Source organism: Glycine max, chromosome 1, assembly GCF_000004515.6.
Source record: "Glycine max cultivar Williams 82 chromosome 1, Glycine_max_v4.0, whole genome shotgun sequence".
In the NCBI taxonomy this organism is placed as follows: domain Eukaryota; kingdom Viridiplantae; phylum Streptophyta; class Magnoliopsida; order Fabales; family Fabaceae; genus Glycine; species Glycine max.
The window spans coordinates 20,024,419-20,052,372 of NC_016088.4; the positions used below are offsets into that span (position 1 = coordinate 20,024,419).

At 34.7% G+C, this 27,954-nt stretch overlaps 1 protein-coding gene across 1 annotated transcript; it reads left to right on the forward strand.

Annotated features, from left to right (window-relative positions):
• Nucleotides 1-12,683: 12,683 nt before the first annotated feature.
• On the forward strand, nt 12,684-13,259 carry LOC113002301 (uncharacterized). The gene has a single exon (XM_026129384.1). It carries the CDS (start codon nt 12,684-12,686, stop codon nt 13,257-13,259), a length of 576 nt encoding a protein of 191 aa, XP_025985169.1.
• The last annotated feature ends 14,695 nt before the right edge of the window (nt 13,260-27,954 follow it).

Below are 27,954 nucleotides of genomic sequence, written 5' to 3' on the forward strand. Positions count from 1 at the left end.
AGCATTTAATCGCAATGCCTTATGCATGTGATACCAGACTAGGTGTGCCCAATCAATTTTTCGGCCGATATGAAAGGCTCACATGACTATAAGATCTTCTTCAAAAACCTGTGCAGGTTTGAAGATCTTGGGAGTAAGATATGAACAATAAGATAGTGAAGGATGCGGCTTTCAAGAGCCAATGAACCGGCAAGCAGCCTTCCGCTCATATCCGCTTGGTTGGTGCAAACCAACCGGCAGGCATCATACACAAAAAAATCAAATTTCCAATCATCATCCAATGTACCTTCAAATGGTACACCTTTGCTAGACAATTGGGTCAAATCATAGAAGATGGATTGGTCAATGACCATCTATATCCCATAAACCTCAGAAATCCATATCTATGAACTTAGGGTCAATGATAGAACGAGAGGAGAAGAGGTTTGTGTACCGTATACGTTTTTCTTTCGATGAGAACAATGAGGAGGAGGAAATGGTGGAAGGAATTGGAGTATCCTGAGCCTCGGAGTGTCGTTGGCTTCTACTTGAAGAACCCTTGCGCTTCTTCGATGGTTCCGCCATTTGAGAGACTTATTTGAAATTTCGTTCAGTTGAAATGAAAGAGGATGAAAAAAGATGAATTTTGGGCTTTTTGGGATATGATTTGGATAAGAAATGAGTAAGTTATGGCAGAAATACAAATTGGGAATGAGGGTTCGCGAGAGGAATGAGAGGTTTCAAATTTCAGGTTTTGAAATCTGAATTATAAGAGTAGGGACGCGTTGTAATCGATTACAACATTTGGTAATTGATTACACTCTTCCTGAGTATCTGTAATCGATTACAATATTGTAGTAATCGATTACCAGAGAACATTTTAGCAAAACTTAAATGCTGAAAGAAATCTTAGGGTGAAAGGATTTGAGAGGGGGTCAAAATACTTTATATCTAAAAACTCTTATATGAAAATAAATATATATAACGTAATAGATTTTTGAACAACTTTATGAAAGATTTTTTTAAAGCAAGTAATTCACATATCATACACTAAATCATACAAGAATCATAGACATCATCAAATATTTGTTTTTCAAAAGAATAGACTTCATGTTTTGAGAAAAGAAAAAATAACTCAATCAAACATATTAGCACAAACTCATTATAGCAATCAAACAAGAAAAACAAATAAAATTTTGTTAGTCATCATATAAACAAGTTAAATGAAAGAAAAGATTCAATCAACTTAATTTAAAAGATAATGGTTTTGATGTTACCTTTTTCATGATTTAAGTGCCTAGATCTTTGAAGATGGAAGTCAGCCTTTTGTTTTTCTCACTTAAACTTCTTGAGAGATGTTCTCATCACTATCATAGTCCTTGGATAGAAGGTTGATCTCCTTCTCCGAACCATCGGATGAGTCATTGTCATCCCAAGCAATATATGCCTTCTTGGATCTTCTTTCATTCTTCTCGGGTCATGACTCATTTGAGGGGCAGTTTGCCTTTATGTGATCGGGTTGATTACACTTATAGCATTTAAGTGTTGGAGAAACTTCTTGGGATCTCTTCCCATTGTTTAAGTTATGGCTTCTCTCCATTCTTCTATTTTTGACGAATTTATGAAACTTCTTCATAAAGAGTGAGAAGTCCTCTTCATCATCAGTTTCTTCTTCTTCTTCTTCTTCCTACATTGAGGAGGAAACTTTAAGTGCTATGCTTCTTTTCCTTTTGTCGGTCTCTTCATTTTGGTTGAGACGTTGAAGTTCCATTTCATGTTCCGGCAATTTGCCAAAAAGAGTGGCAACAGACATAGAGGAAAGATCTTTACTTTCAGAAATAACGGGCTGCCATTTCCTACTTAAGCATCTCAGAACTTTATTGATTAAATATTCATTTGGAAAGGTTTTTCCTAAGGAGGCAAGGTGATTGACTATGTGTGTGAATCTTTTCTGCATACTTTGGATGTTCACATTAGTGTTCATCCTAAATAATTCATATTCATGTGTAAGGGTGTTGACTTTAGATCTTTTCACATCAGTGGTGCCTTCATGTGAAAGTTGTAGTGTATCCCACATCTCCTTGGCATTTGAACAGTTTCACACTCTAAAATATTCATCTATTCCTAGGGCAGAAGTGATGATATTTTTGGCTTTAAGATTGTATTGAATTTTTCTTCAATCTTCTTCAGTCCATTTATCTCTAGGTTTTTTTGTTGTTGTGTAGTGCTTGCATCTACTATGGTGGGTACATAAGGTCCTATTTCTATTGCTTCCCAAATGTTTAAATCTATGGCTTCAATAAAAATTTGCATTCGGGTTTTCCAATAGTGGTAACCCTCACCATTAAAGATAGGTGGCCAATGGATGGAGTTTCCTTCAGGAAACAGAGAATTTGAGGAGGCCATGAATCTTGAAGTTGTAAAACTTTTCTCAAGATACTTGCTCTGATACCACTTGTTGGATCAAGTGGCCTCGAAATAATTAAGAAGGGGGGGTGAATTAATTATGAATGTGTCTGACTAATTAAAAAAAATTATCCTTCTTAATGTTACTAGATTCAATTAGGCTTTTACTACAAAGTTAAGAAAGTAAAGAACACAAACAGAAACTTAACCAAAAGTAAAAGCAGCAATTAAAAGTACACAACAGAAATTAAAGACTGTAGGGAAGAAGAAGACAAATACAAGATTTATACTGGTTCGGCAACAACCCGTGCCTATATCCAATCCCCAAGCAACCAACGGTTCTTGAGATTTCTTTCAACCATGTAAAATTCTTTACAAGTCAAAGATTCACAAGGGATGTACTCTCCCTTCTTCTCTTTGAACAACCAAGTAGATGTACCCTCCACTTGAACTAATCCACAAGAGATGTACCCTCTCTTATTCTCAGTATAACAACCCAAGTAGATGTACCCTCTACTTGTGCCACAAAGGATTCTCAGGTGGTTAGTCCTTTGAATCTTTGTAAGGGGAAACAAAAGATATCTCAGGTGGTTAGTCCTTTGAAATCTTTTTTTTAAGGGGAAGGGAAGAATCAAAAGAATTCTCAGGCGGTTAGTCCTTTGAATTCTCTTGGAAAGAGAGAAAGGAGACACAAAAGAATTCAGGCGGTTAGTCCTTCTATTCTTTTGGCAAAGGGAGAAGAGAAGAAAAGATAGCACACTTTTGTTTTCTATAGAATTTTCACTTGCAGAAAAACAAGGTTTGGAAAAACAAAACATAGAAAGCTTTTCGGCAAAGGAAGAACAAGAAGAGAGATGAGTAGAAAATAACTCTTAGAAGTTCTCAAAAATTGTTAAAGAGTTGTAAAAGTTCTATTGAATGCAAGTCAAGGTCTTACTTTTATAGACTCTTCATGTCTGGTCAAGAAAACCATTGGAAGAGTTATAACCTTGGGAAAATCATGTCAAGAGTTACAACTTTTGACCTTTTATTCAAAAGTTATCACTGGTAATCGATTACCATAATCATGTAATCAATTACACAATGCATTTTATGAAAAGTTGTGATTCTTCATAATTGAATTTGAATTCCAACGTTCAGATACACTGGTAATCGATTACCAATATAGTGTAATCGATTACACCATTTGAAAAATATTTTGGAACGTTGCAAATCAGTTAAAAACATTTTGAAATCAAATTTGGTCACTGGTAATCGATTACCAGAGAGTAAATACTCTGGTAACTTAGAAAATTTTTTAGAAAACTCTTTTGTAAAACAAAATTGTGCTATGTTTGGATTTTTTGAAAAAATAATTTCCTTGTGAAGTCTTGACTGTTGCTTCTCGATTTCCTCTCTTGAATCTTGAAATCAACTTCTCTTGAATCTTGAATTTTGATCTTGATTGTTCTTGAATCTTGAAACTTAATTGTTCATGAATCTTGATTCTTTGAGACTTGATTCTTGAAGCCTGATTCTTTGGAACTTGCTTAACTCTTGATTCTTTGGCATCATCAAAATAATCTTGGAAGTCATTGCTTCCACATTATACACTAGGTATGATTAACACTCGCGTGCAATTGGCATAAGTCTCATACATGCCTTCATTACATCCAACGTAGTATGAAAAGGTTATGCCAACCAAAAATTGAAGTACACGCAATCTCAATCATAAAAATTAAATTTTCCTCTCTTCATTTGACTTGTTAACATTTTGAATTTAAGGAAAGGACATAACATAAGGGAATAGAAGGTCCACACAAAATATTCCTTAAGTGTCACTTCTGTCGAGGACACGAAGCACATGTAGATCAAGTGTTTCTACGTCTCTCCTTAACAGTTTTATTAAGCATTCTCTTAGCATTTTCTGTCATTCTTTTCATACCAAGTGTTTGCATGAAAAACTATTTTAGAGCTTTATTTTACATATTTACTAGACGATTTGATAGAGGACTTTCGAAGGAGGAATAGTTTAGCTTAGGTGGGCTCAACATGGATGGACCAATCACTTGAGCAAGGAGTAAGAGATTTCAAGAAGAGCCTAGCCAGACATTAAATTCTCCCAGGGAGGAAAGAGAAGAAGAAGTGAGGCTCATTTATTTTAGTCAACTTTTAGAATAAGATTTATTTTCGTTGTTTATTATATTTTTGGGCCTATTTTTGGACTTGTAATCGGTTGCTACCTTTTTATTGTTATTTTTAAGTCTTTTAATTATTATATTAGTTGTTGGACCTTAGGCCTAATTTAGGATTATTAGTAGGAGTTATTAATAGACTCCTTAAAATACTTTGTTGGCAGTTTTGAAATTTTCATATTAGACACAGTTAAGAGAGTGTCTCTCTTGGTTCTTGTGTGAAACCTTAGGTTCTTATCAAAGAATTCTATTCTTTGTGGCAAATCATCCTCAACTTATCAATCTTTCAAGATTGTGGCATCGTTCTTTCCATCTTCTTCTCTAATTCCACTTTTTCCTTTTATTTTTCGCAATTTCATAAAGCCCAAATTGGTTCCCCAATTTGCTGAAGCTAAAAATTGGATCCGCAAATCAGGGTTCCATCAATTGGTACTAGAGCTTTGGTTCTTGAAATCAGGTGTTGTCTATCCTTTGTGTTTTCTGTTTCATGCATGTTTCCTCCTTGTTTGTTCTGTCACTTTTTTGTTTAACTCTATATTATTATTTTATCTTCCTTTTTTTATTTCTTTGAGTCTATCTTTCTTTTCTGAAGTATATCTAGTATCAATATATTTTTATCTTTTTTTTATAAATATAGTATTAAGATTTATGCAAAAAAAGAGGAAATAAAGAAGTAAAAAAAGAAAGAAATCCAGTTTTCAGATTTGGAGGCAAATTCTATTACAGTCTAGATTTAGATTTTCCCAATCACATATTTGAATTATTTGCCAAAAAAAGTGCAGAGATAAAAAAAGGAGAAAAAATGAAAAAAAAAAAAAAATTCTTTCAGAGTCTTTCTTGTTTTTACAAACTTCTATTAAAAAAAAAAAACAAATGTGTCTTGTTTGTTATTTATATCTAGTATAGTTCAATTTTTGGACAATCCTTTTCTTCATTCTGGATTCTTTTAGTTTGTCTTCCTTGACATTCCTTTTGAGTATTCCTTTCAGTATTTTTGTTTGTCTTTAAAATCCCTTAGTTTTGTCTTAGAGTATTTCTTTTCTTGTCTTCTTGAGTTGAGTTTTGATTTGTGATATATTTCACATTGAATACTTCTTGATTTTGAGCTTCAAGGTTCTGCATACGAATTGAAAAAAAGCAATAGTGGTAAAAGGAAATAGAGGATGAAGGTTGAGCAATTCTTTGCTTGCTACAACTACAATGAAGAAAAAAAGATCAAATTGACCTCCCTGGAGTTTGAGGGATATGCCTTAGTGTGGTGGAATCAAAGGAGGAGTGATGTTGAGAGGATGAGAAGGCCTTTGATTAATACTTGGCAAGACATGAAGAGAGTTTTGAGAGAAAGATTTGTGCCGTCCTATTATGGGAGAGTGTAAGTCATCCTGATGAACAAAAACGATGAGTACGCTAAGCGCGTTTGTGCCCTAAGCGTCACTAGTGTGTCAGACACTTAGATTTTTTTTTTGGATCCACGCTAAGCCTGACCTATTAGGCTAAGCGCCACTTTGCTTCTATTTTTCAACCTTTGTATAAGGCTAAGCGCAGCCTACTGCGCTAAGCCCTTGTTATGTTTCATGGAGGTTGAGCTAAGCGTGCCCTGATGGGCTAAGCTCAACTCTCTTACTGTTTTTAAGTTTTTGTAATCAGGCTAAGCGTGCCCTGTGCGCTAAGCCTGAGTGTCATTTTGGTGAGGCTGAGCTAAGCGTGCCCTGCTGCGCTAAGCTTAAGTCCTCTATTGTTTCAAAAATTGTAGATTTAGGCTATGCCTAGCATGCTGCACTAAGCCTAATCTGCAGAAAAACATTTTCTGTGTCTTCAGGCTAAGCGCATGTCTATCGCACTTAGCCCATGAGTAAATTTGCATAAGGTGCACTAAGCCCAGCATGCTGCGCTAAGCGCCCAGTCCAGTTTTTAGTTTTATTTTTTTGTTTTTGTTGAATAATCCTATTTTAACTTTGTTGTTTGATCTTATTTCTTTCATATGGCATCAAAGAAGAGAAAGGCACCTACCACACCTTCCCAGGTCCGATATGACAGATCAAGGTTCACTTCTCCAGAGGCCTAGTAAAGGTACACAGACATAGTGGTGCCTAGAAAGATACTTCTAGAGAGAAATGTGGTGATATACCACACCGAGTTCAATGATTTCAAAGAAGACTTTAGAGAAGAAATAGGCATGAAGAGTTGACCAACTTTGAAGAAGGCAGCATTGATGTTGCCATTGTAAAAGAATTCTATGCTAACCTCTATGATCCAGAGGATAAATCACTAAAACAGGTGAGGGTCAGAGGTCATCTAGTGAAGTTGACGAAGATGCCCTCAACACATTCTTGAAGACCCCTGTGATCATTAAGGAGGGGGAAACATTATCTGCTTATTCTAGGTTTGCACTTCTGAGGCCTGATCCTCAGGAATTGGCAGCCAAGCTCTATATCCTAGGGGGGATTTGAGCTTAATGTTGATGGCTTGCCATTGAAGATCCTCAAAAAGAACCTGACAACCATTGCTCAGACTTGGAGCGTGCTTTCTTTCTCAAACTTGGTCCCTACCTCACACACATCAAATATCACTCTGGATACGGCCAAGTTGATTTATGGAATAATTCAGAAGATGGACATGAATGTGGGCTACTTAAACAAATGATTTTGTGTTTTGATAACTTATGACTTATTTGTTATTTATGCACCTATGCTTCTATTATAATGTGAGGATAATTTATTATCGTGTTTGATTTCTATAAGCTTCTCTTTTCTTGTTTAATGATTATATTTTGTTTCTAATCCTTGTACTTGGGTATGCTTTTATGACATTTGAATACTTAATATTTCTTTTATTATTTGATTAGTATGACTGAACATGATGATTATATTGACTTGCTCTTGGTTGTTTATGATTATGTGTTTTAAACTTAATTACTTTAATAATATATGACTAGTGGTATGTACTTACATTTGATATTGTGTTTTATATTTTTTTAAATTATTCATATATGTTTTATTTGAATATTATGAATGACTTTCTGGATTATATGACATTCTATGAAGTATTATCTTTCTAAGATTGATGAATGGTTAAGTTATCTTGTTTGATTGTTTTCTATTCTTTTGTATGACATTTATGTATGGTTTCTATATTTCTTACCTTTCTAAGTTTGATGAATTTATCTTGTTTAAGTGTTCTCTATTCTCTTGTATGATTAGTCATTTATGTATGTTTTATATTTGTTACGCACTTTGGCTTTTTGTTTATGCCAAAGGAGGAGAGAAATAAGGGTTAAATCAAGAACTCACATGAGTAATCAACTTAATTTTAAGATAGGCATAAATTCAAAAACAAAGGGGGAGAATTTATGTGAGTGATCGACTAGGAAAAATTGTGTGTGTGCTTCTTGATTTCAGAAGTTGTCATCATCAAAAAGGGGGAGATTGTAGAAGCAAAGCTTCATGGTGAATCAAAAGTGATTCAAAAATGTTTTGATGATAACAAAATATGATGACAAAGGTGATGACAAAAAGCTCAAAGGTCAATCAAAGGATGAGTTCAAGATGTTCAAAAAGGAATCAAGAACAATTCAAGACTCAAGAGGAAAAGTTGAAGAACACTTCAAGATTCAAGAAGAAAGATGAATTCAAGAATCAAGATTCAAGGATCAAGCTTCAAGAATCAAGATTCAAGATTCAAGACTCAAGAATCAAGATAAGTATGAAAAGGATTTTTCAAAAACTGAGTAGCACATGAATTTTTCACAAAACATGTTTACCAAAGAGTTTTTACTCTCTGGTAATCGATTACCAGAGTGCTGTAATCGATTACCAGTAGCAAAATTGTTTTGAAAAACTTTTCAAATTGAATTTACAACGTTCCAATTAATTTCAAAAAGTTGTAATCGATTACAATGTTTTGGTAATCGATTACCAGTGCCTTTGAACATTGAAATTCAAATTCAAATGTGAAGAGTCACATCCTTTCACATAAAAGCCTTGTGTAATCGATTACACTGATTTGGTAATCGATTACCAGTGATTGTTTCTGAATAAATCAAAAGATGTAACTCTTCAAAAGGTTTTTGACTTTTTCAAATTGGTTTTAAGTTTTTCTAAAAGTTATAACTCTTCTAAATGGTCCTCTTGGCCAGACATGAAGAGTCTATAAAAGCAAGGCTTTGATTTGCTTTTCAACATACTTTTTCAATCAATCTATTACAATTCTTTACAAGCCTTGAATCTCTTTTAAATTCTTCTTCTTCTTTGTGCCAAAAGCTTTCCAAAGTTTTTCTAGTTTTCTAAACCTTGAAAACTTGTGTTATTCATCTTTTCATTCCCTTCTCCCTTTGCCAAAAAGAATTCGCCAAGGACTAACCGCCTGAATTCTTTTTGTGTCTCTCTTCTTTCTTTTCCAAAAGAAGGAATGACTAACCGCCTGAATTCTTTTGTGTCTCCCTTCTCCCTTGTCAAAGAATTCAAAACAAAACAGTCTGAGAATTCTTTTGATTATTCCCATTCCCTTATACAAAAGTGTTCAAAGGACTAACCGCCTGAGAATTCTTTTGTATCCCCATTCACAAAGTATCAAAGGTTTAACCGCCTAAGATCTTTGTCTTAACAGATTGGAGGGTACATCCTTTGTGGTACAAGTAGAGGGTACATCTACTTGGGTTGTTGACTGAGAACAAGAGAGGGTACATCTCTTGTGGATCACTCCTACGTTGATTGTGTGTTATGTGTGTTCCTACATTATCTCAAATACATATATCAAGCAATAATTACACCAAGTCACACTTAGTCAAAAATAGCCAATTTATCACAAACAATGCACAACGCTTAAACCCCTAAGTCATAGGAAACATGACAGATTCAAGGCTCAATATAGAAAATAATTTTATAAATTGAAACTTTTCAAACAAACATAAAGATGATTTTCTCACTTCCCAAACAAAATTGGATGGTAATTTTTCTAGTTAAAGCTCACAAAAATATCTTTTCAACAAGGAAAAAAAAACGTACCAAAATTCTATCTTTGTAATTCTCAGTAAACTTTTCATTCAAACCCTTTTTTTTCTGACTTCCAATGACAACCTTCCAACAACTACTTGTTTTCCATGGCCTTTCAAAATTTGAAGATAACCTCTGTAATTTTTCCAATATACATAGTTAATAATAATTTTATCTCTAGTTTAAGCTTCAACAATCAAATTTTCAAGATGATCACCAGAGAATCTCAAAAGTGATAAAAACTACACACTATCAGACACGCAATGCCCAATAGGGAAACCATTTTGAATGTCATGGATGAGCCTCAAAATGGTCTCTTCTCACAATGGGTATATTTTGAGAAAAGTTCAAAACACTGTGGTTGGTCCAGAGAACCCAAAATTTCAGCTAGCCTCTTAACCATTGGGGTTCAAAATTTTGAAAATAACACTTGTATAGAAATTCTAAAAAAATTGGGTAGAGTATCCTTTGTATTTGAAGCTCTCCCAAAGAATAAACAAAGAAAAAAGAAGAAGAAAAACATGCATACAATCAATTTCAAGACAGACTCACAACCATCTTTAATTACTCAATTAATTATTAATCAATTTCAAGACACGTCTTTTCTTATTAAGAAAATAAATCCTAACAAACTCCCTTATGTTTACTTAGTGGGTCAAAATTTTGGGGTGTCATAATACTCCACCATTTTAGGAATTTCGTCCCCGAAATTCACTCAGTGTAGAGTATGCTAAGCAAAGACTATAAACTCCTTTGTCTATTCTCATGCTAACTTATCACTCTATAGTTAATATTATATGCCTCTAATAAAAAAAATTCTCTTAATGAAGCTTATTCCTAACTTGCTATCCTTTTCTACACTAACGCAAAGGTAAGGTTCGCTCTCACAGGGTATATATTGACTTTACCTAAGCAGATTTTCTTTCAAATTTTAGATTGAATTTTTGTCATTAAACAACATCATTTTAGATCAAAACCGATGTTAAGAGCAATACACAACATCAAATTTTAAGAAACTGATGTTAACAAAGTCCTTTTATTTACAAACATGATATCGTTCTTTTGTTAACATTAATTTTAAAAAAATTGATGTTAAACTAACAATGTTAAAAGTATATTTTCAAGTGGTGACAAAATACCACACGCATGTGAATTTTTTAAAAGGGGTTTTGGGGATCTCAAAACCATCCTATTTTAATTAATTTTACCCCAGTATATAAACCATCTTGTCACATTTAATTTTATAAATCCTATGCATTTAGAATCACTCAAATCTAGATTAAAATGAATTTTCTATTATTAAAACACTAATAAAGCTCAATAAATTGATTATTAATGCATGATAATATATTTTCTTGAACTAACTTCATGAAAATTATTAATTATAAATAAAATATTTTTTTAAGACTCAAAATAAAATTTAGCCTAAAAAATTGCATAATGACCAAAATGCCACTAATGAAGAGATTCTCTTACTTTGACTAGTTTGACTTTGGTTTATTGGATGTTTGATCAAGGCTTTTTAAGCCTAAAACACATCTTAAGCCTGGAATTAAATTTCCAGAGAACTTATCCATTCAAGGATGCCACACACACACAACTATTATTTCACCATTTAAAATTCTATAACATTAAATATCATCCAAATGTTTGTTATTTTTACTAGCAATTTTTCAAGAAACAAAAATAAGGATGAAATACACTAAATATGGTGAGGACGTTGAATCCAAGCTTACATGCAACCACCAACGATGGAAAAATGGCAAGTTTCCCTCCTTTGCTCCTTGTTCTCTCGGCCAGCAGCTCCCAAGAGAGCAAAATGTCACCAAAATTTTCTTTTAAGTGAGAGAGAGACTGAGAGATCGGGTGATTAGTAAAATGTGAGTGTGTTTTGGGTGAGGGTGGTCGTGGGGTTTGGGGTAGTTTGGTGAGAATCCAAGTGTCACAAAGTGATCGTGCATTAGGCTTAGATGTTGGTTTAGGTGTCAAGCATAGGAGAGTTTAGGGGTTAAGTGTCGTGTAATTAGGAGTTAGGGTTAGGGTTTTAGGTTGTCCAAATTTAGTTAACATAGTGTAATTTTAATGTAATGCAATTAAATTTTATAACCCTTGAAAAATAAAAATCTATACTAGTTGATTAGTTAATATTTATCTGTAAAGAATTATTTATAAGTAAAATTTCACAAATATTAAATTATCAGACAAACTTAAAACTTAAGTAAATTTAATCATGTAAACAATTTAATTAATTAGCACACCGAAATTAATATTTAAGTAAAACAATCCTCCTGCTTTCAATTAAGGATACAATCGTGATGGTGCCCAAAACTGGACACGAGAGATTGAGAAAATCTTTAGAGTGATGGCATATCCAGAGGAGCACAAGGTTGCTTTTGGCATGTATACTCTGGTAGAAAAAGTTGAGTATTGGTTGGAGAACACTTGCCAATGCTTGGAGGCTGAAGGTCAAGTTATGACCTAAGAAACCTTCAAGAGAGTATTTCTATAGAAATTTTTCCCTGAAGATGTTAGGAATGAGAAGGAAATGGAATCCCTGGAGCTTAAGCAAGGAAGTATGATTGTAGATGAATATGCAGCCAAGTTCAAAGAGCTGGTGAGGTACTTCCCTCATTACCAAGGAAGAAATGGTGAAAGCTCAAAGTGTGTGAAGTTTTTGAATGGCTTGCGACCTAAGGTGAAGCAAGCTATGAATTATCAAGGTGTTCGTCAATTCCCACTGTTGGTAAACATGTGTAGAACTTGGGATGAAGACTCCCGAGATAGGGCATTGTATTATTGGAATACGGGCCCAATGAAGAACAAGAAGCATGGATCCCAAAATCAGGGAAAACCATACGTGACCTCTCCCAAGCAATATGGTAATCGCCCCAATAATTAGAACACTGCTGCTACGGGGTTTTTTGGAGATAGTAGTAGCAAACCAACTACTTTCTCGACTTAGATCAATTGTTACAAGTGTGGTAAGCTAGGCCATATTTCTTCAAATTGTGCAGACAAAGACATAACCTGTTTCAATTGAAGATAGAAGGGACGTATTCAAAGAGACTTCCCCTATTCCAAGAAGGAGCATAATGGTGGAAGTTTGAATGACCAAACTGGACGTTTGAAGGCCATGGGAAGATTATTTACTCTTAATGGAGTGGAAGCTTCGAAATCCAAAGATCTAATCCAAGGTAAATGTTTCACAAGTGGGAATCCCTTACTTGTGCTATTCGATTCTGATGTGATCCATTCATTTACATCTTCCTCGTGTGTGGAGAAACTTAAGTTTTTTGTGTCTTCGTTCAATGGTGATCTTGTGGTAAAGACCCCAACTAGTGGTTATGTGTTAACTTCTGATGTGTGTTTAAATTGTCCTGTAGAGATTTTTGGTAGAAAACTCTTGATTGATCATATTGGTTTACCTCTAACCCAAATTGATGTTATTCTGGGTATGGGTTGGTTATCTTCCAACCATGTCTTATTAAACTATTTTGATAAAATTGTGGTGCTTGGTGATTCTGAAGTGAGTAGGGATAGGATGTTCATCTCTGTCAACCAAGTTGTGACATCTTTGAAAGAATATTCCCAAGTGTACATGATCCTGTGTAACCTAGAATTAAAGACCAAGGTTTCCATCAGTGACCTCCTAGTTGTTAGAGAGTTTCCTGAGGATATATCTGATTTACTACCTAAGAGAGAGAGATAGAGTTTTCTATAGATCTATAGGGTACTTAGTGTTGAACTCATATTTGTAGCCCCTTATAGGATGTCTCTTGTTGGATCGAGTGGCCTCAGAATAATTAAGAAGGAGGGGTTGAATTAATTATTCCTAAACCTTTACTAATTAAAAATTTACTCTTCTAAGGCTTTTACTATGTTTTTAAGAGAATAAGGAGTAGAAGAGAAACTTAACCAAAAGTAAAAGCGGAAATTAAAATGCACAGTAGAAAGTAAAAGAGTAGGGAAGAAGGAGACAAACACACAAGAGTTTTTATACTGGTTCGACAACAACCCGTGCCTACATCCAGTCCCCAAGCGACCTGCGGTCCTTGAGATTTCTTTTCAACCTTGTAAAAATCCTTTTACAAGCAAAGATCCACAAGGGATGTACCCTCCCTTGTTCGCTTTGAACCTAGTGGATGTACCCTCCACTAGAACTGATCCACAAGAGATGTATCCTCTCTTGTTCTCAGTCAACAACCCAAGTAGATGTACCCTCTACTTGTACCACAAAGGATGTACCCTCCAATGTGTTAAGACAAAGATCTCAGGCGGTTAAACCTTTGATACTTTGTGAATGGGGATACAAAAGAATTCTCAGACGGTTAGTCCTTTGAACACTTTTGTATAAGGGAAAGGAAAGAATCAAAAGAATTCTCAGACTGTGTCATTTTGAATTCTTTGACAAGGGAGAAGGGAGACACAAAAGAATTCAGGCGGTTAGTCATTCGTTCTTTTGGAAAAGGGAGAAGAGAGACACAAAAAGAATTCAAGCGGTTAGTCCTTGGAGAATGCTTTTTGGCAAAGGGAGAAGAGATGAAAAGAATGAATAGCACAAGTTTTCAAGGTTCAGAAAACCAGAAAACATTGGAAAGCTTTTGGCACAAAGAAGAAGAAGAAGTTCAAAGAGATTCAAGGCTTGTAAAGAATTGTAATAGATTGATTGAAAAAGTATGTTGAAAAGCAAATCAAAGTCTTGCTTTTATAGACTCTTCATGTCTAGCCAAGAGGACCATTTAGAAGAGTTATAACTTTTAGAAAAACTTAAAACCATTTTGAAAAAGTCAAAAACCTTTTGAAGAGTTACATCTTTTGATTTATTCAGAAACAATCACTGGTAATCGATTACCAAATCAGTGTAATCGATTACACAAGGCTTTTATGTGAAAAGATGTGACTCTTCACATTTGAATTTGAATTTCAACGTTCAAAGGCATTGGTAATCGATTACCAAAACATTGTAATCGATTACAACTTTTTGAAATTAATTGGAACGTTGTAAATTTAGTTTGAAAACTTTTTCAAATCCATTTTGCTACTGGTAATCGATTACAATAATCTGGTAATCGATTACCAGAGAGTAAAAACTCTTTAGTAAACATGTTTTGAGAAAAATCCATGTGCTACTCAGTTTTTTGAAAAAACCTTTTCATACTTATCTTGATTAAGCTTTTTCTTGATTCTTGAATAGCCTTTTCTTGATTCTTGAATCTTGAGTCTTGAACCTTGATCTCTTGAATCTTGATTCTTGATTCTTGAATTCAACTTTCCTCTTGAATCTTGAAGTGTTCTTGATTCTATCTTGAACTTCTTGAACTCATTCTTTGATTGACCTTTGAGCTTTTTGTCATCACCTTTGTCATCATCTTTTGTTATCATCTTTGTTATCATCAAAACATCTTTGAATCACTCTTGATTCACCATGAAGCTTTGCTTCTACATCTCTTATAGAGTTATTCGAGCTTAAGAAACAAATAGAAGAGTTTTTGGGTAGTAGTTCATGAGACCCAACATGTCTCCACGGGGAGTGCCAGTGTTGTTAGTGAAGAAGAAAGATGGAACCATGAGGTTGTGTGTAGACTATCGCCAGTTGAATAAGGTGATGATCAAGAACAAGTACCATTTGCCTAGAATAGATGACCATACGGACCAGGTGATAAGAACTTATGTGTTTAGCAAGATAGACCTTAGGTCAAGTTACCATCAGATCCGAGTGAAGTCTGAGGATATCCTGAAGACTGCCTTTAGGACCTGTTATGGTCACTATGAGTATCTAGTCATGCCTTTCAGTGTGACTAATGCCCTTGGTGTGTTTATAGATTACATGAATAGAATCTTTCACCCTTATCTTGATAGTTTTGTGTTACTATTCATATATGATATTTTGGTATACTTCAAGACTAGAGAGGAGCATGAAGATCACTTAAGGATTATGTTGTAAATCCTTAGAGACCGACCGCTTTATGCTAAATTGTCCAAGTGCGAGTTTTGGTTAGAGAAAGTTAGTTTCCTTGGACATGTGATATCCCAAGGCGGTATAGCTGTAGATCCCTCTAAGATAGAAGGTTTCTCCAAGTTAGCCTTGCCTTTGACATAGTTGACTCGTAAAGGTCAAGCTTTTGTGTGGGATGCCCAATGTGAGCATAGTTTCCAAACACTTAATGAAAAGTTAACGATCGTGGCCATGTTAGTTTTGCCTAACCCAAGAGAACCCTTTGATTTTTATTGTGATGCATCAAAGATTAGTTTAGGCAGAGTGTTGATGCAGAACAACTAGGTAGTGGCCTATGCTTCTAGACAACTCAAGACTCGGGAGAAGAATTATCCTACCCGTGATCTGGAGTTAGCTATTGTAGTTTTTGCTCTTAAGATGGGGAGGCATTACCTATTCGGCTCCACGTTTGAAGTGTTTAGCAATCATAAAAGCCTTAAGTATCTGTTTAGTCAAAAAGAGTTGAACATGCATCAAAGGATATGGTTAGAATTTCTTAAGGACTATGATTTTGAGCTTAGCTATCATCCCAGTAAAGCCAATGTAGTGGCTAATGCTTTGAGTAGGAAATCCCTACATATATCTGCCCTAATAATTAGGGAGTTGGATCTCCTAGAACAATTTAGGGACCTTAGCCTTGTGTGTGAGGTTACCCCTAACAATGTAAGACTGGGAGCTTTGAGAATTCCTAGTGAGTTGCTAGGAGAGATCAGAAAGGGCTAGAAGTCTAATCCTTTTTTGAGAACTCAGTTAGAAGCCATAGTGTTAGGGAAAGATAGTAGCTTCAATGTGAAATCAGATGGAGTCTTGAGACTTTGAGATAGAATCTGTGTCCCCAATGTACCCGAGATTAGGAAGATGATCTTAGCGGAAAGACATGGGAGAAACTAGAGCATCCACCCTAGTGCTACCAAGATGTATTAGGATATTAGGAAGGGTATAAAAGTAATTTTAGCATCCACCCATGTTTAGTCTGCCTAGCACCCCCAGAGGTTTAGATTCTATCTAGGTTTAGATAGAACACCAGAGACCCTCGGGCAAGTTACAACCCTTAGAGATACCCTAGTGGAAGTGGGACAATATCTCTATGGATTTCATTGTAAGATTGCCCCAAAGGTTTAGATTCTATCTATGTTATTGTTGACAGACTGACCAAGTCTGCTCACTTTATCCTCATCAATATCAGGTTTTCCTTAGTGAAGTTGACTTCCCTGTATATTAGTGAGATTTTCAGATTACATGGTATGCCGTCTAGCATAGTGTCTGATAGAGATCCTCGATTTACCTTTAGGTTTTGGGAGAGTCAAAACAAAGCATTAGGAACCAAGCTTAGGCTAAGTTTAGCTTATCACCCTCAAACTGATGGCCAGACTGAATAGACAATTCAGTTACTAGAGGACCTTTAAAAAGCATGTGACTAGAACAAAAGGGGAGTTGGGAGAATTTTTTTCCATTGATAGAGTTCACCTATAACAATAGTTTTCATTCTACCATTGGCATGGCTCCCTACGAAGCTTTGTATGGTAGAAGGTTTAGGACACCCCTGTGCTTAGAACCCGAAGAGAACCTCACCTTAGGACTTGAAGTGGTACAACATACCACTAAGAAGGTCAAGTTGATCCAAGAAATGATGAGGACTATTCAAAGCAGGCAGAAAAGTTAACAGGACAAGAGGAGGAAAGACCTGGAATTCGAGGTTGGTGATCATGTATTCTTGAGAGTCACCCTGTGGACTGGGGTTCATCGAGCTTTGAAATCTCGAAAGCTCACACCTCATTTTATCGGTCCCTTCCAAATTCTCAAAAAATTCGGCACTGTGGCATATCAAATTGCATTACCCTCGTCTCTTTTTAACCTCCACAATTTCTTTCATGTTTCTCAACTCCATAAGTGTTGGATCGAGTGGCCTCAAAATAATTAAGAAGAGGGGGTTGAATTAATTATTCCTAAACCTTTACTAATTAAAAATTTACTCTTCTAAGGCTTTTACTATGTTGTTAAGAGAATAAGGAGTAGAAGAGAAACTTAACCAAAAGTAAAATGGAAATTAAAATGCATAGCAGAAAGTAAAAGAGTAGGGAAGAAGGAGACAAACACACAAGAGTTTTTATACTGGTTCGGCAACAACCTGTGCCTACATCCAGTCCCCAAGCGACCTGCGGTCCTTGAGATTTCTTTCAACCTTGTAAAAATCCTTTTACAAGCAAAGATCCACAAGGGATGTACCCTCCCTTGTTCTCTTTGAACCTAGTGGATGTACCCTCCACTAGAACTGATCCACAAGAGATGTACCCTCTCTTGTTCTCAGTCAACAACCCAAGTAGATGTACCCTCTACTTGTACCACAAAGGATGTACCCTCCAATGTGTTAAGACAAAGATATCAAGCGGTTAAACCTTTGATACTTTGTGAATGGGGATACAAAAGAATTCTCAGGAGGTTAGTCCTTTGAAAACTTTTGTATAAGGGAAAGGGAAGAATCAAAAGAATTCTCAGACTGTGTCATTTTGAATTCTTTGACAAGGGAGAAGGGAGACACAAAAGAATTCAGGCGGTTAGTCCTTTGTTCTTTTAGAAAAGGGAGAAGAGAGACACAAAAAGAATTCAGGCGGTTAGTCCTTGGCGAATTCTTTTTGGCAAAGGGAGAAGGGAATGAAAAGAATGAATAGCACAAGTTTCAAGGTTTGGAAAACCAGAAAACTTTGGAAAGCTTTTGCCAAAAGGAAGAAGAAGAAGAAGAAGTTCAAAGAGACTCAGAAATCAATGTGGAAAAAATTGCTTTTTTAAAGAATGAATTGGAAAAGATAGATGTATGAAATGCAAAACAAAGCATTGCTTTTATAGACGCTTCATGTATGGTCAAGAGAACCATTAGAAGAGTTATGACCTTTAGAAAAACTTAAAACCAATTTGAAAAAGTCAAAAACTATTTGAAGAGTTACATCTTTTGATTTGTTCAGAAACTGTCACTGGTAATCGATTACCAAATTAGTGTAATCGATTACACAAAGCTTTTATGTGAAAGGATGTGACTCTTCACATTTGAATTTGAATTTCAATGTTCAAAGGCACTGGTAATCGATTACCAAAACATTGTAATCGATTACAGCTTTTTGAAATCAATTGGAACGTTGTAAATTCATTTGAAAACTTTTTCAAATCCATTTTGCTACTGGTAATCGATTACAATAATCTGGTAATCGATTACCAGAGAGTAAAAACTCTTTGGTAAACATGTTTTGAGAAAAATCCATGTGTTACTCAGTTTTTGAAAAAACCTTTTCATACTTATCTTGATTAAGCCTTCTCTTGATTCTTGAATCTTAAGTCTTGAATCTTGATCTTGATTCTTGAAAGCTTGATCCTTGAATCTTGATTCTTGATTCTTGAAATCAACTTTCCTCTTGAATCTTGAAGTGTTCTTCAACTTTCCTCTTGAATCATGAAGTGTTCTTGATTCTATCTTGAACATCTTGAACTCATTCTTTGATTGACCTTTGAGCTTTTTGCCATCACCTTTGTTATCATCAAAACATCTTTGAATCAATCTTGATTCATCATGAAGCTTTGCTTCTACAATAAGTATATCCATGATCCATTACATGTGGTCGTATTAGATGACGTTCAAGTAAAGGAGAACTTGACATATGAAACATTGCCTTTAAGGATTGAGGATAGGCGAACAAAGCAATTAAGAGGGAAAGAGATTCCACTAGTCAAGGTGGTCTAGGGAGGTACATCATGAGAGGACACAATGTGGGAACTAGAGAGTCAAATGCGAGAAGCTTATCCAGCCTTGTTCAAGTCACGTAAATTTCAAGGAAGAATTTTCTATAAGGTTTAAAGAATTGTAACGCCCTAAAATTTTAATAACTGAAAATAGATGTTTGATGCATTTCTTGTATTATTTAACTGCTTGATTAATTTGGATTAGTTGAAGTTTTGGGTGAATTACCCTTGTGCAGTTGCTTGGTGTGGATGTTAGGTTATATGGAGTTTGATTGATCTATGCTGGAACTGTCTGATTTCGAGATTGACCCAAAACATGTTTTAGTAAAACCACAATCTCAAACTTATTAACCGTTGGATCGCCTTCAAACTTTGAGTATAGCTTTGCAACCCCAGTCTGCAGGTTTTGACCGTTGGGATTTGCAAAAATAAAATATCTAAACAGCTTGCTTAGCGACAGCAACTCGCTAAGTGCAATTCTTCCCAAAAGAAATAATATGCTTAGTGACACCATCTCGCTAAAGGCAATTTCAACCAGCAGGAAAACTTTACTTAGTGCTAAATGTCTCACTTAGCACCAAAAGTTAAATTTCACTTAGTGATACAAGCTTGCTAAGCAAGTCTTGCAAGTTATAAATACATCAACAATGTAAAAACACATGTTTTTCACCCCCTATTTTCCTCAAACCCTCACCTAACCCTAGAACTTCCTCCTCCACCATCCATGACCACCAGTGACAACCACGAGCTGACACCGCTTTCCACCAAACCACCACACAAAGAGGAAGCCTTTAATCATAGCGGAATCTTCAAAAACCCAACTCATGGGTTCGGTAGAGAATGGAGCCCTTGACCCTCCCTTCGCAAATTCTTTAAGGTAACCATGATTTTTATGCCTTCTCCTAGTTATTTTGAGTTTATCCGTGTATCTCATGTGATTTGGGTGCCATTATTGGATTTTTTACGTTTCCTTTGAAAACCTTTGAAAATGAGACATTATAAGAGTTGCTTTTTATGAAATTGATTTTGTTTTTGTGACCTTTGTTGAACCCTGATTACATTGGTGAGATTGGAATTTCAAAATGACGTCTCTTTGATGTGGACCCCCAAAAAACACCATTTTAGCCCTTTTAAAATTGAATGGGTATTTGACCTTGAATGTTAATATTAACTTTGTCTTTGGAATCTATACTAAATTGTCTTCGATTTGGTATATATAGAGAGCTCTACATTTGGACCGACAGACGTGAATCTAAGAGATCTCAAAACAACATTGGGAGGAGCTAACAGGAAGATATAGATAAGTAAGAGGAGTTTATAGTTTTGATACCATAGTTAGGGTCAAGGAACCCAATCATGGGATTGTATGTTTGTCCCTGTTGCATGCTGATTTTCAAGAAAAATGGTGTTTTAAACTAATGGGATGTGATATATTTGTGATTGATGAATGAAATTGTGAATGATATTGTTTCTGGAATGATTGGAATTTTTTTATACCATAGTTCTCCTCTTTAATTTAAAATGTCTTATGGTGTTATGAATTATTATTATATGTGATTTATGTTGTCTGAAGACCTGGGGAATGTGAATCCTAGGCATAAGTTTATATGTATATATGTGTGGAATGTGATTGCTTGTGAAGTTGATGACATGGAGATGAGATGATGTTGATATTGATGATGTCATTGATATGGATGAGTTTATATGAATATGTGTGGAATGTGATTCCTTGTGATGTTGATGATATTAAGATGAGATGATGTTGATGACATTCAGATGAGATTGTGTTGATGACATTCAGATGAGATGATATTGAGATTGATGATGTCATTGAGATGGATGTGTGTTGTGTATGTACATATTGGGGTGCAGTGATCCTATTTGGATATCCCTGGAGAACGAATGGGATTAGTTTAAAAATTATTAGCGTCCTTGGAGAGGGAAGGGTATTGCTTAGAATTTTTAACTATCCAAGGTCAATGCATTGTTGGGGCTTATGTTTCATACTGCATAATTTCATGAAAATAGTATAAACTTTATCAGTAAGTTCCAGCGGTTTTTCATGAGGAGAAATACTAGTACTTGGGGGCATATCACTTGATTTGGAACTCCCTTGAGACTCATGCTGATCAACATGGAGGCGGAGAGGCCTGTGCACAACAAGGTGACCTCGACAATTGTTGCCTAGTTTTCCTAAGTGAGAGTGTCATGAGTACACGCTTAGGCTATTTTCGGTTGAATGGTACCACATTGCATTCTGGAGTTGAGTCAGGTGCATGCATCATTTTGAGCATAATTGATTTGAATTGTTGAAAAGTTAATGACTAGTTTGTTTAGTGTATGTTAAACTGATAGATTATTGAGAATGATTGTGATTATCTATTATTGTTTTCTTTATAATCTTTGTCATCTATGACTAGTTAATCTTTTTTATCATAAACTCATCCTTGCAATTTGGTACTGTTTGGTTCGTGCTTGTGATGATCTTGAACTTCCATTTGTTGGAGCCACCAAGCCGACATGATAACGTCAAAGTTTATTTTGTGAGAGAGTTGTGTTTTGTTAACAACACTTAGTTGGTTCCTTGATTTTTTTTTATTGGATATGTGAAGTCCAGTCTTAGATATATTTAAAGAAATTGTACTATACCTGGACATGTGAATGATATATATATATATATATATATATATATATATATATATATATATATATATTGGTGATTTGTTGAATGTATATCGCGAAAATTTATCACTGCTTTCATAATCAAATTAATAGAACTTTCACTTAAAACTGAAATGTTACATTTTAGAGTAGTGATATCTTAGTGACAAGGCGGGTCACTACAATAGTCAACTCATCAATTGTCATATTGTCACACCATTCCTTATGGTTAGAAATTATTTGAATCACATCAACTTTACAATTATTTGCTGAATTACTTTTATTTTTTTTAATTATATGACCTAGTTTAAACAAAATTTCAGATACATATGATTAGTTTTCAACAGAAGATCTAATTTGTATAATGTTTGTTAGCTATGCAAGTGATAAACGTATACATTCAAGTTATTCTTATATAAAGAGAAAAATAAATGTTTAAGAAAATTATAAAGAAAAAAACACCTTTTATTTGTATCTTAAAATGATATTATTAATAAAGTATTTAAATGTCAAAAAATGAGTTTAAACAATATGAGTAAAATCACCAAATCTTTACCATTTTTATTTATCTCTTTATTCCTTTAATAATTCTTGAAGATCTGATTTTGCTAACTCAAATCTTCGACGTGTTGTAATAAATTGAATGAAGGAAGAACGTGGATGTTAAATCTAAACAAATGAATCAAGAACTTGACATGTATATATGTTCAAGAGTGCCCAAATGCGATCCCAGTTGACCCAATTATCTTTGGTGTACGAGGCAACAATTACATCAAAGGCTTTTGAGGAACTTATAAGCTCATTTGACTACCTTATAAGCTTGTTTGACTCACAAGTTTATTTTAGTAGTTTATTTTGTTGTATATTTTGATTAAGATATTTCAAAAGGTAAATGTACAATTTAAGATTTTTAATTATATATTTTAATGTGAATTAGTGTCATGTTTTAATTGTAATTATTATTTGTTTTAATTATATTAATTAGTCATTATTTCCAATTAATTACTATGAATATATATATTGAAGAAAGTTTAGAGAATGGAGAGGAAACCCTATCTTCCTTCTCTGTGTGAGTTCCTAGGTTTTCTCACAAAAAGAGTTTCCTAGTTCTGTTGCCCCAAATTAATGTTGGGAAGAACTTGTTATATCTAGGGGGACTTGCATATTACATAGATAAGTCCTTGAGGATAATATAATTTTACACGTCTTAGGTTTACTTTATTTGTTATTATTCATGATCGTAAATCGTAGTTCTAAATAATCAATTTGTGTTTCATCATTGATCATTATAATGGATCCTAAGGACAACATATTTTCCATAAGTTACTTGAAGTAGCTTATTTTGAGAAGTTCCTTGAAGTAGCTTATGGGAAATAAGCTAGCTTATAAACTATTTGTTTTTTTCTTCTCAATTTTATCTTTACTATTTTATTTGAAATTATATTTTACCCTTTTATTTAATTTAAAACCCTCTTATCTTTTTTTCGTTGTCTAGAAAAACTCACATCAAATTTTATGTTCTTCCACACACACAATAATCATTACATCATTCCTCAAGGTTAGAAATTTAACTTTACCATTTTTATTATACAAAATTTAAAAAATCATTATCCTATTTTTTAAGACGATAAGTATTCAAAAATAAAATTCAAATATTAGAAATATTAAGTATGTCATTTTACGTCATTTGCATCTGAGTTAACTTATCAACAAGTCTTACCTGTTAGATAATATTAGATATATTAATTAAGGGTAGTTTAGCTATTTTGTTGTTATATGTATTTCTCTCTTATGCTTTGTATTGTTAATACTTTATTCTGATTATCAATAAAACCTAGCCCCCTTTCTTCTTCTCCACTATGTTTCTTCTCTTCTCAATGTTAACATGCTATCAAAGAGCTTGGTTCCTAATTCGGAATAACTGTAACGTTCTCAATGTTAACATGGTATCAAATTTGTTTTTTGACCCAGTTCTGCCTCTCTCTCTGCATTCGTGACCCCAACTCCGTCACGAAGATCTATTATATCGCAACCTTCTCTGTTTTGTTGCGGACTTGTTTCTGTTTCGACACGATGGTTCCGGTAATCTATTTTGCTCTGTTATTCTTATTGGAGATGTAATGAAATTTTTTTTTGAAAGGCAATAGAAAGTAGGGCTATGTTGATGGAACTCTTACTAAGCCTCCAAATGAACACAATGGGAAATCTATAAATGAGTTGGAAACCTAAGAAGTAAACAACTCAAAGATCATTACTTGGATCAATAATTTTGTTTCGCAACTAATAGGGATGCAACTTGTAAAGTATGATTTGGCTAAGCTTGTTTGGGATCATTTGAAAAGCTGTATGAACAGTCTAATTTTGTAAAATGCTATCATTTGTAAATTGTTATTCAAACTCTTAAGCAAAATAACATGAGTATTCAAGACTTTTATTCTGCTATGTCTAATTTATGGGATCAATTGGCTTTTAATGAACCTGCAGATTTGCAAGCGCTTCCAATGTATACTGATTTTAGAGAACAAAAATGTTTGTAAAGTTCTTGATGGCCCTACGGGATGATTTTGAGGGGCTTCATGGAATAATCTTATATTGTTCTCCTATTCCCAGTGTTGATGTTGTGGTTGTTAATGAGTTGTTGGTAGAAGAAATACGACTTAAGTCTAACTTTGGTTCTGACAAAGGAATTATCTCTACTCCCCCATCAGTGTTTGTTGCTCCTTTTAACAAAAAGTAGGTCTCAAGGAAAGGTTGATCATGATGAATGCAGTTATTGTAAGGAGAAGGGTCATTGGAAAGCACAATGTCCAAAATTATTGAAGTCAAAAACAATCTTAATGGCATCCTCCTTCTAATCAGTCAAACCAAAGAAATTTTCAAGCTCCATCATCACATGTTGTTGTTGTTCCTGGTGCTAGTACATCCACTACTAAGACCACTTCTCAAGTTGTTGATCTTGCATAACAATTCGTTAGGTATGTCTTCACTAATATGGGTTCTTGATTTTGGAGCATCATATCACATGTCATATGATCCTAAGTCTTTTGTGTCTCTAAACAATGTGTCATCTATACCTGTCATGACTATTGATTGCACCCCAATGCCATTAGATGGCACTGGATCTGCCTCCATGTCTAATTTGATCCTTTGAGATGTTTGTTATATTCCTAAACTCATTTCGAATCTTGCCTTTTTTGGTCAACTATGTGATTTTGGTTACTCATTTTTGTTCTCTTTCACTGATTGTTATGTACAGGATCCAAAATTTGGGAGGTTGATTAAGATAGGTTGTAGACAAGGGGGACTTTATATGTTGGATGAGCTGAAGGTTCCAGATGTTGTAGCACCCAATGTTGACCTATCATCTTTTTCATTTCAACTCAGCATTATCTAGTTTCTACTTTTGGCATTCTCATCTTGGACATGTTTCTTCTTCTAGATTAAAATACTTAGCTTCTACTGGAGTTGTATAAAGGTTACAGACCAGTGATATTTCTGATTGTTGTGGTTGTAAACTTGCTAAATTTACTATTTTTCCTTTTAGTAAGAGTGTTTCAACTTCTTATGAACCCTTTAACTTGATCCATTATGATGTATGGGATCCATCATTGGTTCTTACCAAAGGTGGATCTCGATATTATGTATCATATATTGATGATTATACTCGTTATTGTTGGGTTTATCTTATGAAACATCATTGTGAATTTTTTGTATATTTACCGTGCTTTGGTTAAGACCCAACATAATGCAATTATTAAGTGTTTTCATTGTGATTTAGGTGGTGAGTACACTTCTAATAAATTCTCTGCATTATATGCTTCTGATGTACTCTTCATTAGACTTCTTGCACTGACATTCCTCAATAGAATGTCATTGCTAAAAGAAAAGATTGTCATGTTGTTGAAATTGCTCGTTCCCTTTTATTTTCTGCTTCAATTCCAAGTGAGTTTTAGGGTGAAGCTATTATTATTGTTGTCCATGCTATTAATAGAATCCCATCTTCTGTTATCTCAGGTTTTTCTCCCTTCCAAAAGTTGTATGGTTGTGTTCCTGATTACTCTTCCTTGAAAGTATTTGGGTCTACTAACTTTGTGCTTTGTCCACAAGTAAAACATAGTAAATTGTCTTATGCTATATGTGACTTTCTTGGTTATGGGGATGGTCAAACGGGTTATTGTTGCTATGATCCTACAAACCAAAAACTCTATGTTTCTCGTCATGTGGTGTTTCATGAGCACCTACCATTTTATTCACTTTCTTCTAATCCTCGCAACCCTACAAGGTCTAGCCTCACTCGTATTGATCCTTTTTCCATGGATATTAGTGATTTCAATAACTCTAAGGTTGAGAAATATAGGGTTGATACTAGTACTCCTACAGGTCAAGATGTCCCCATGACCCCCAGCGAACCTCCTATGGTTGTTGATCCTCCTCCTCCTCATTATCCTCCACATGTTCATAAGTCCACTCAAACACCATATTTTCTTCAGTGGCTTTTATTTTGCTTCTTTTGCTTTTTTCCTAACCACCATTCAAAGTTTATCTGAGCCCTCTTCTTACTAGGACGCTATTCTTGATCCCTTTTGGCAATTGCCTGTGATAAAGGAACTTTCTGCCTTACATAAGATACCTACTTGAGACTTGGTCTCTCTTCCACCAAGAAAAACATGGTATTGGGTCTCGATGGGTTTACAAGATTAAAACCAAATCCGATGGGTCAGTTGAGCATTTCAAAGCACGTCTAGTTGCTAAAGGATTCTCGCAACAATATGGTATGGATTATGCACAAACTTTTTCTCCATAGGCTTAGTTTAAGAAGTTCTCCTTTGTGATTGCATCTCTTGGCTTTTGTTCCAGTGATAATGATTTTGCTTTGTTTTTGAAGACCTCTTCTCATGGTCATATTATACTTTCCCTATATGTTGATGACATGATTATCACCAGGGATGATGTTGATGGCATTGCAGAGCTAAATTGTAGTTAATAAAATAGATTGAGATAAAGGATTTAGGTCCTCTTTACTCTTTCTTGGGGGTTGAAGTTGCCTACTTTCCTAGAGGTTATCTTCTCTCTGAATCTAAGTGTACTGCCAACATTCTTGAAGCAGGATGCCTTTCTAATACTCGAGTTGTAGACACTCTTCTTGAGCTTAATGCAAAATATGTCTCCCCTGACAGTGTCCCTTTTCTTGACCCCACTTTGTACCGTACATTGGTTGGCAACTTGGTGTATCTCACCATTACTAGACCTGATGTTGCTTATGTTGTGCATGTTGTTAGTTAGTTTGTTGTCTCTCCTACTACATTTTAAGCTCCCTTCTTGTATCTGGTGTTTTTTTCATTTGTAATCATCAGAAGCTTTTGCCAAGTGTTTCTCTACACTCTCCAAGAGAAAAGTGGGAATAGTTTTATCTATTATCTCATATGGCGTCAATGTTCATTTTTAAACATCTTTAGCTAAACTTGATTGAGTAGGTTCCTCCATATTTTCCTTCATTAACAAAAATTAATTACAAGGGGAGCAGCCTCCAATCCTTAATTAGTATCTAAAAAGTGTCTTTTAATTCAATTAATGCTCTTCATTAGTGTGAAGGTGAAACGTTGATGCTAAATCAATCAATAATGAAACAAAGAGGTTCCCTTTCCTTGAATGGATTGGAGTATCATAACTCTAATATGTGGATGACAAACGATAACCTATATCTTTAGAACATTAGTTAAGAAACTATATAAAATAAATGTTTATGCTCTCCTATGATCTTCTGTTAATTTTTTAACTAATGTTCTAAGGATACTAGATAGTAAAATTCTATATGGGTTACCTTTGCTTATGTGGGATGTCTTTTGTTGTTGTGTCCTCTCTGATGCAATCCTACCCCCCAAGGGCATTGGATAGAAGACTCCAAAAAGATTGGGCCAGAGATATAATAGAAGGCCCTAGGGTTCTCATAAGCCTTAGGGTAGATTTGAGGCCCATGGGCTAAGTATGAGCCCACTTATTTTTGTACATATTAGATTAA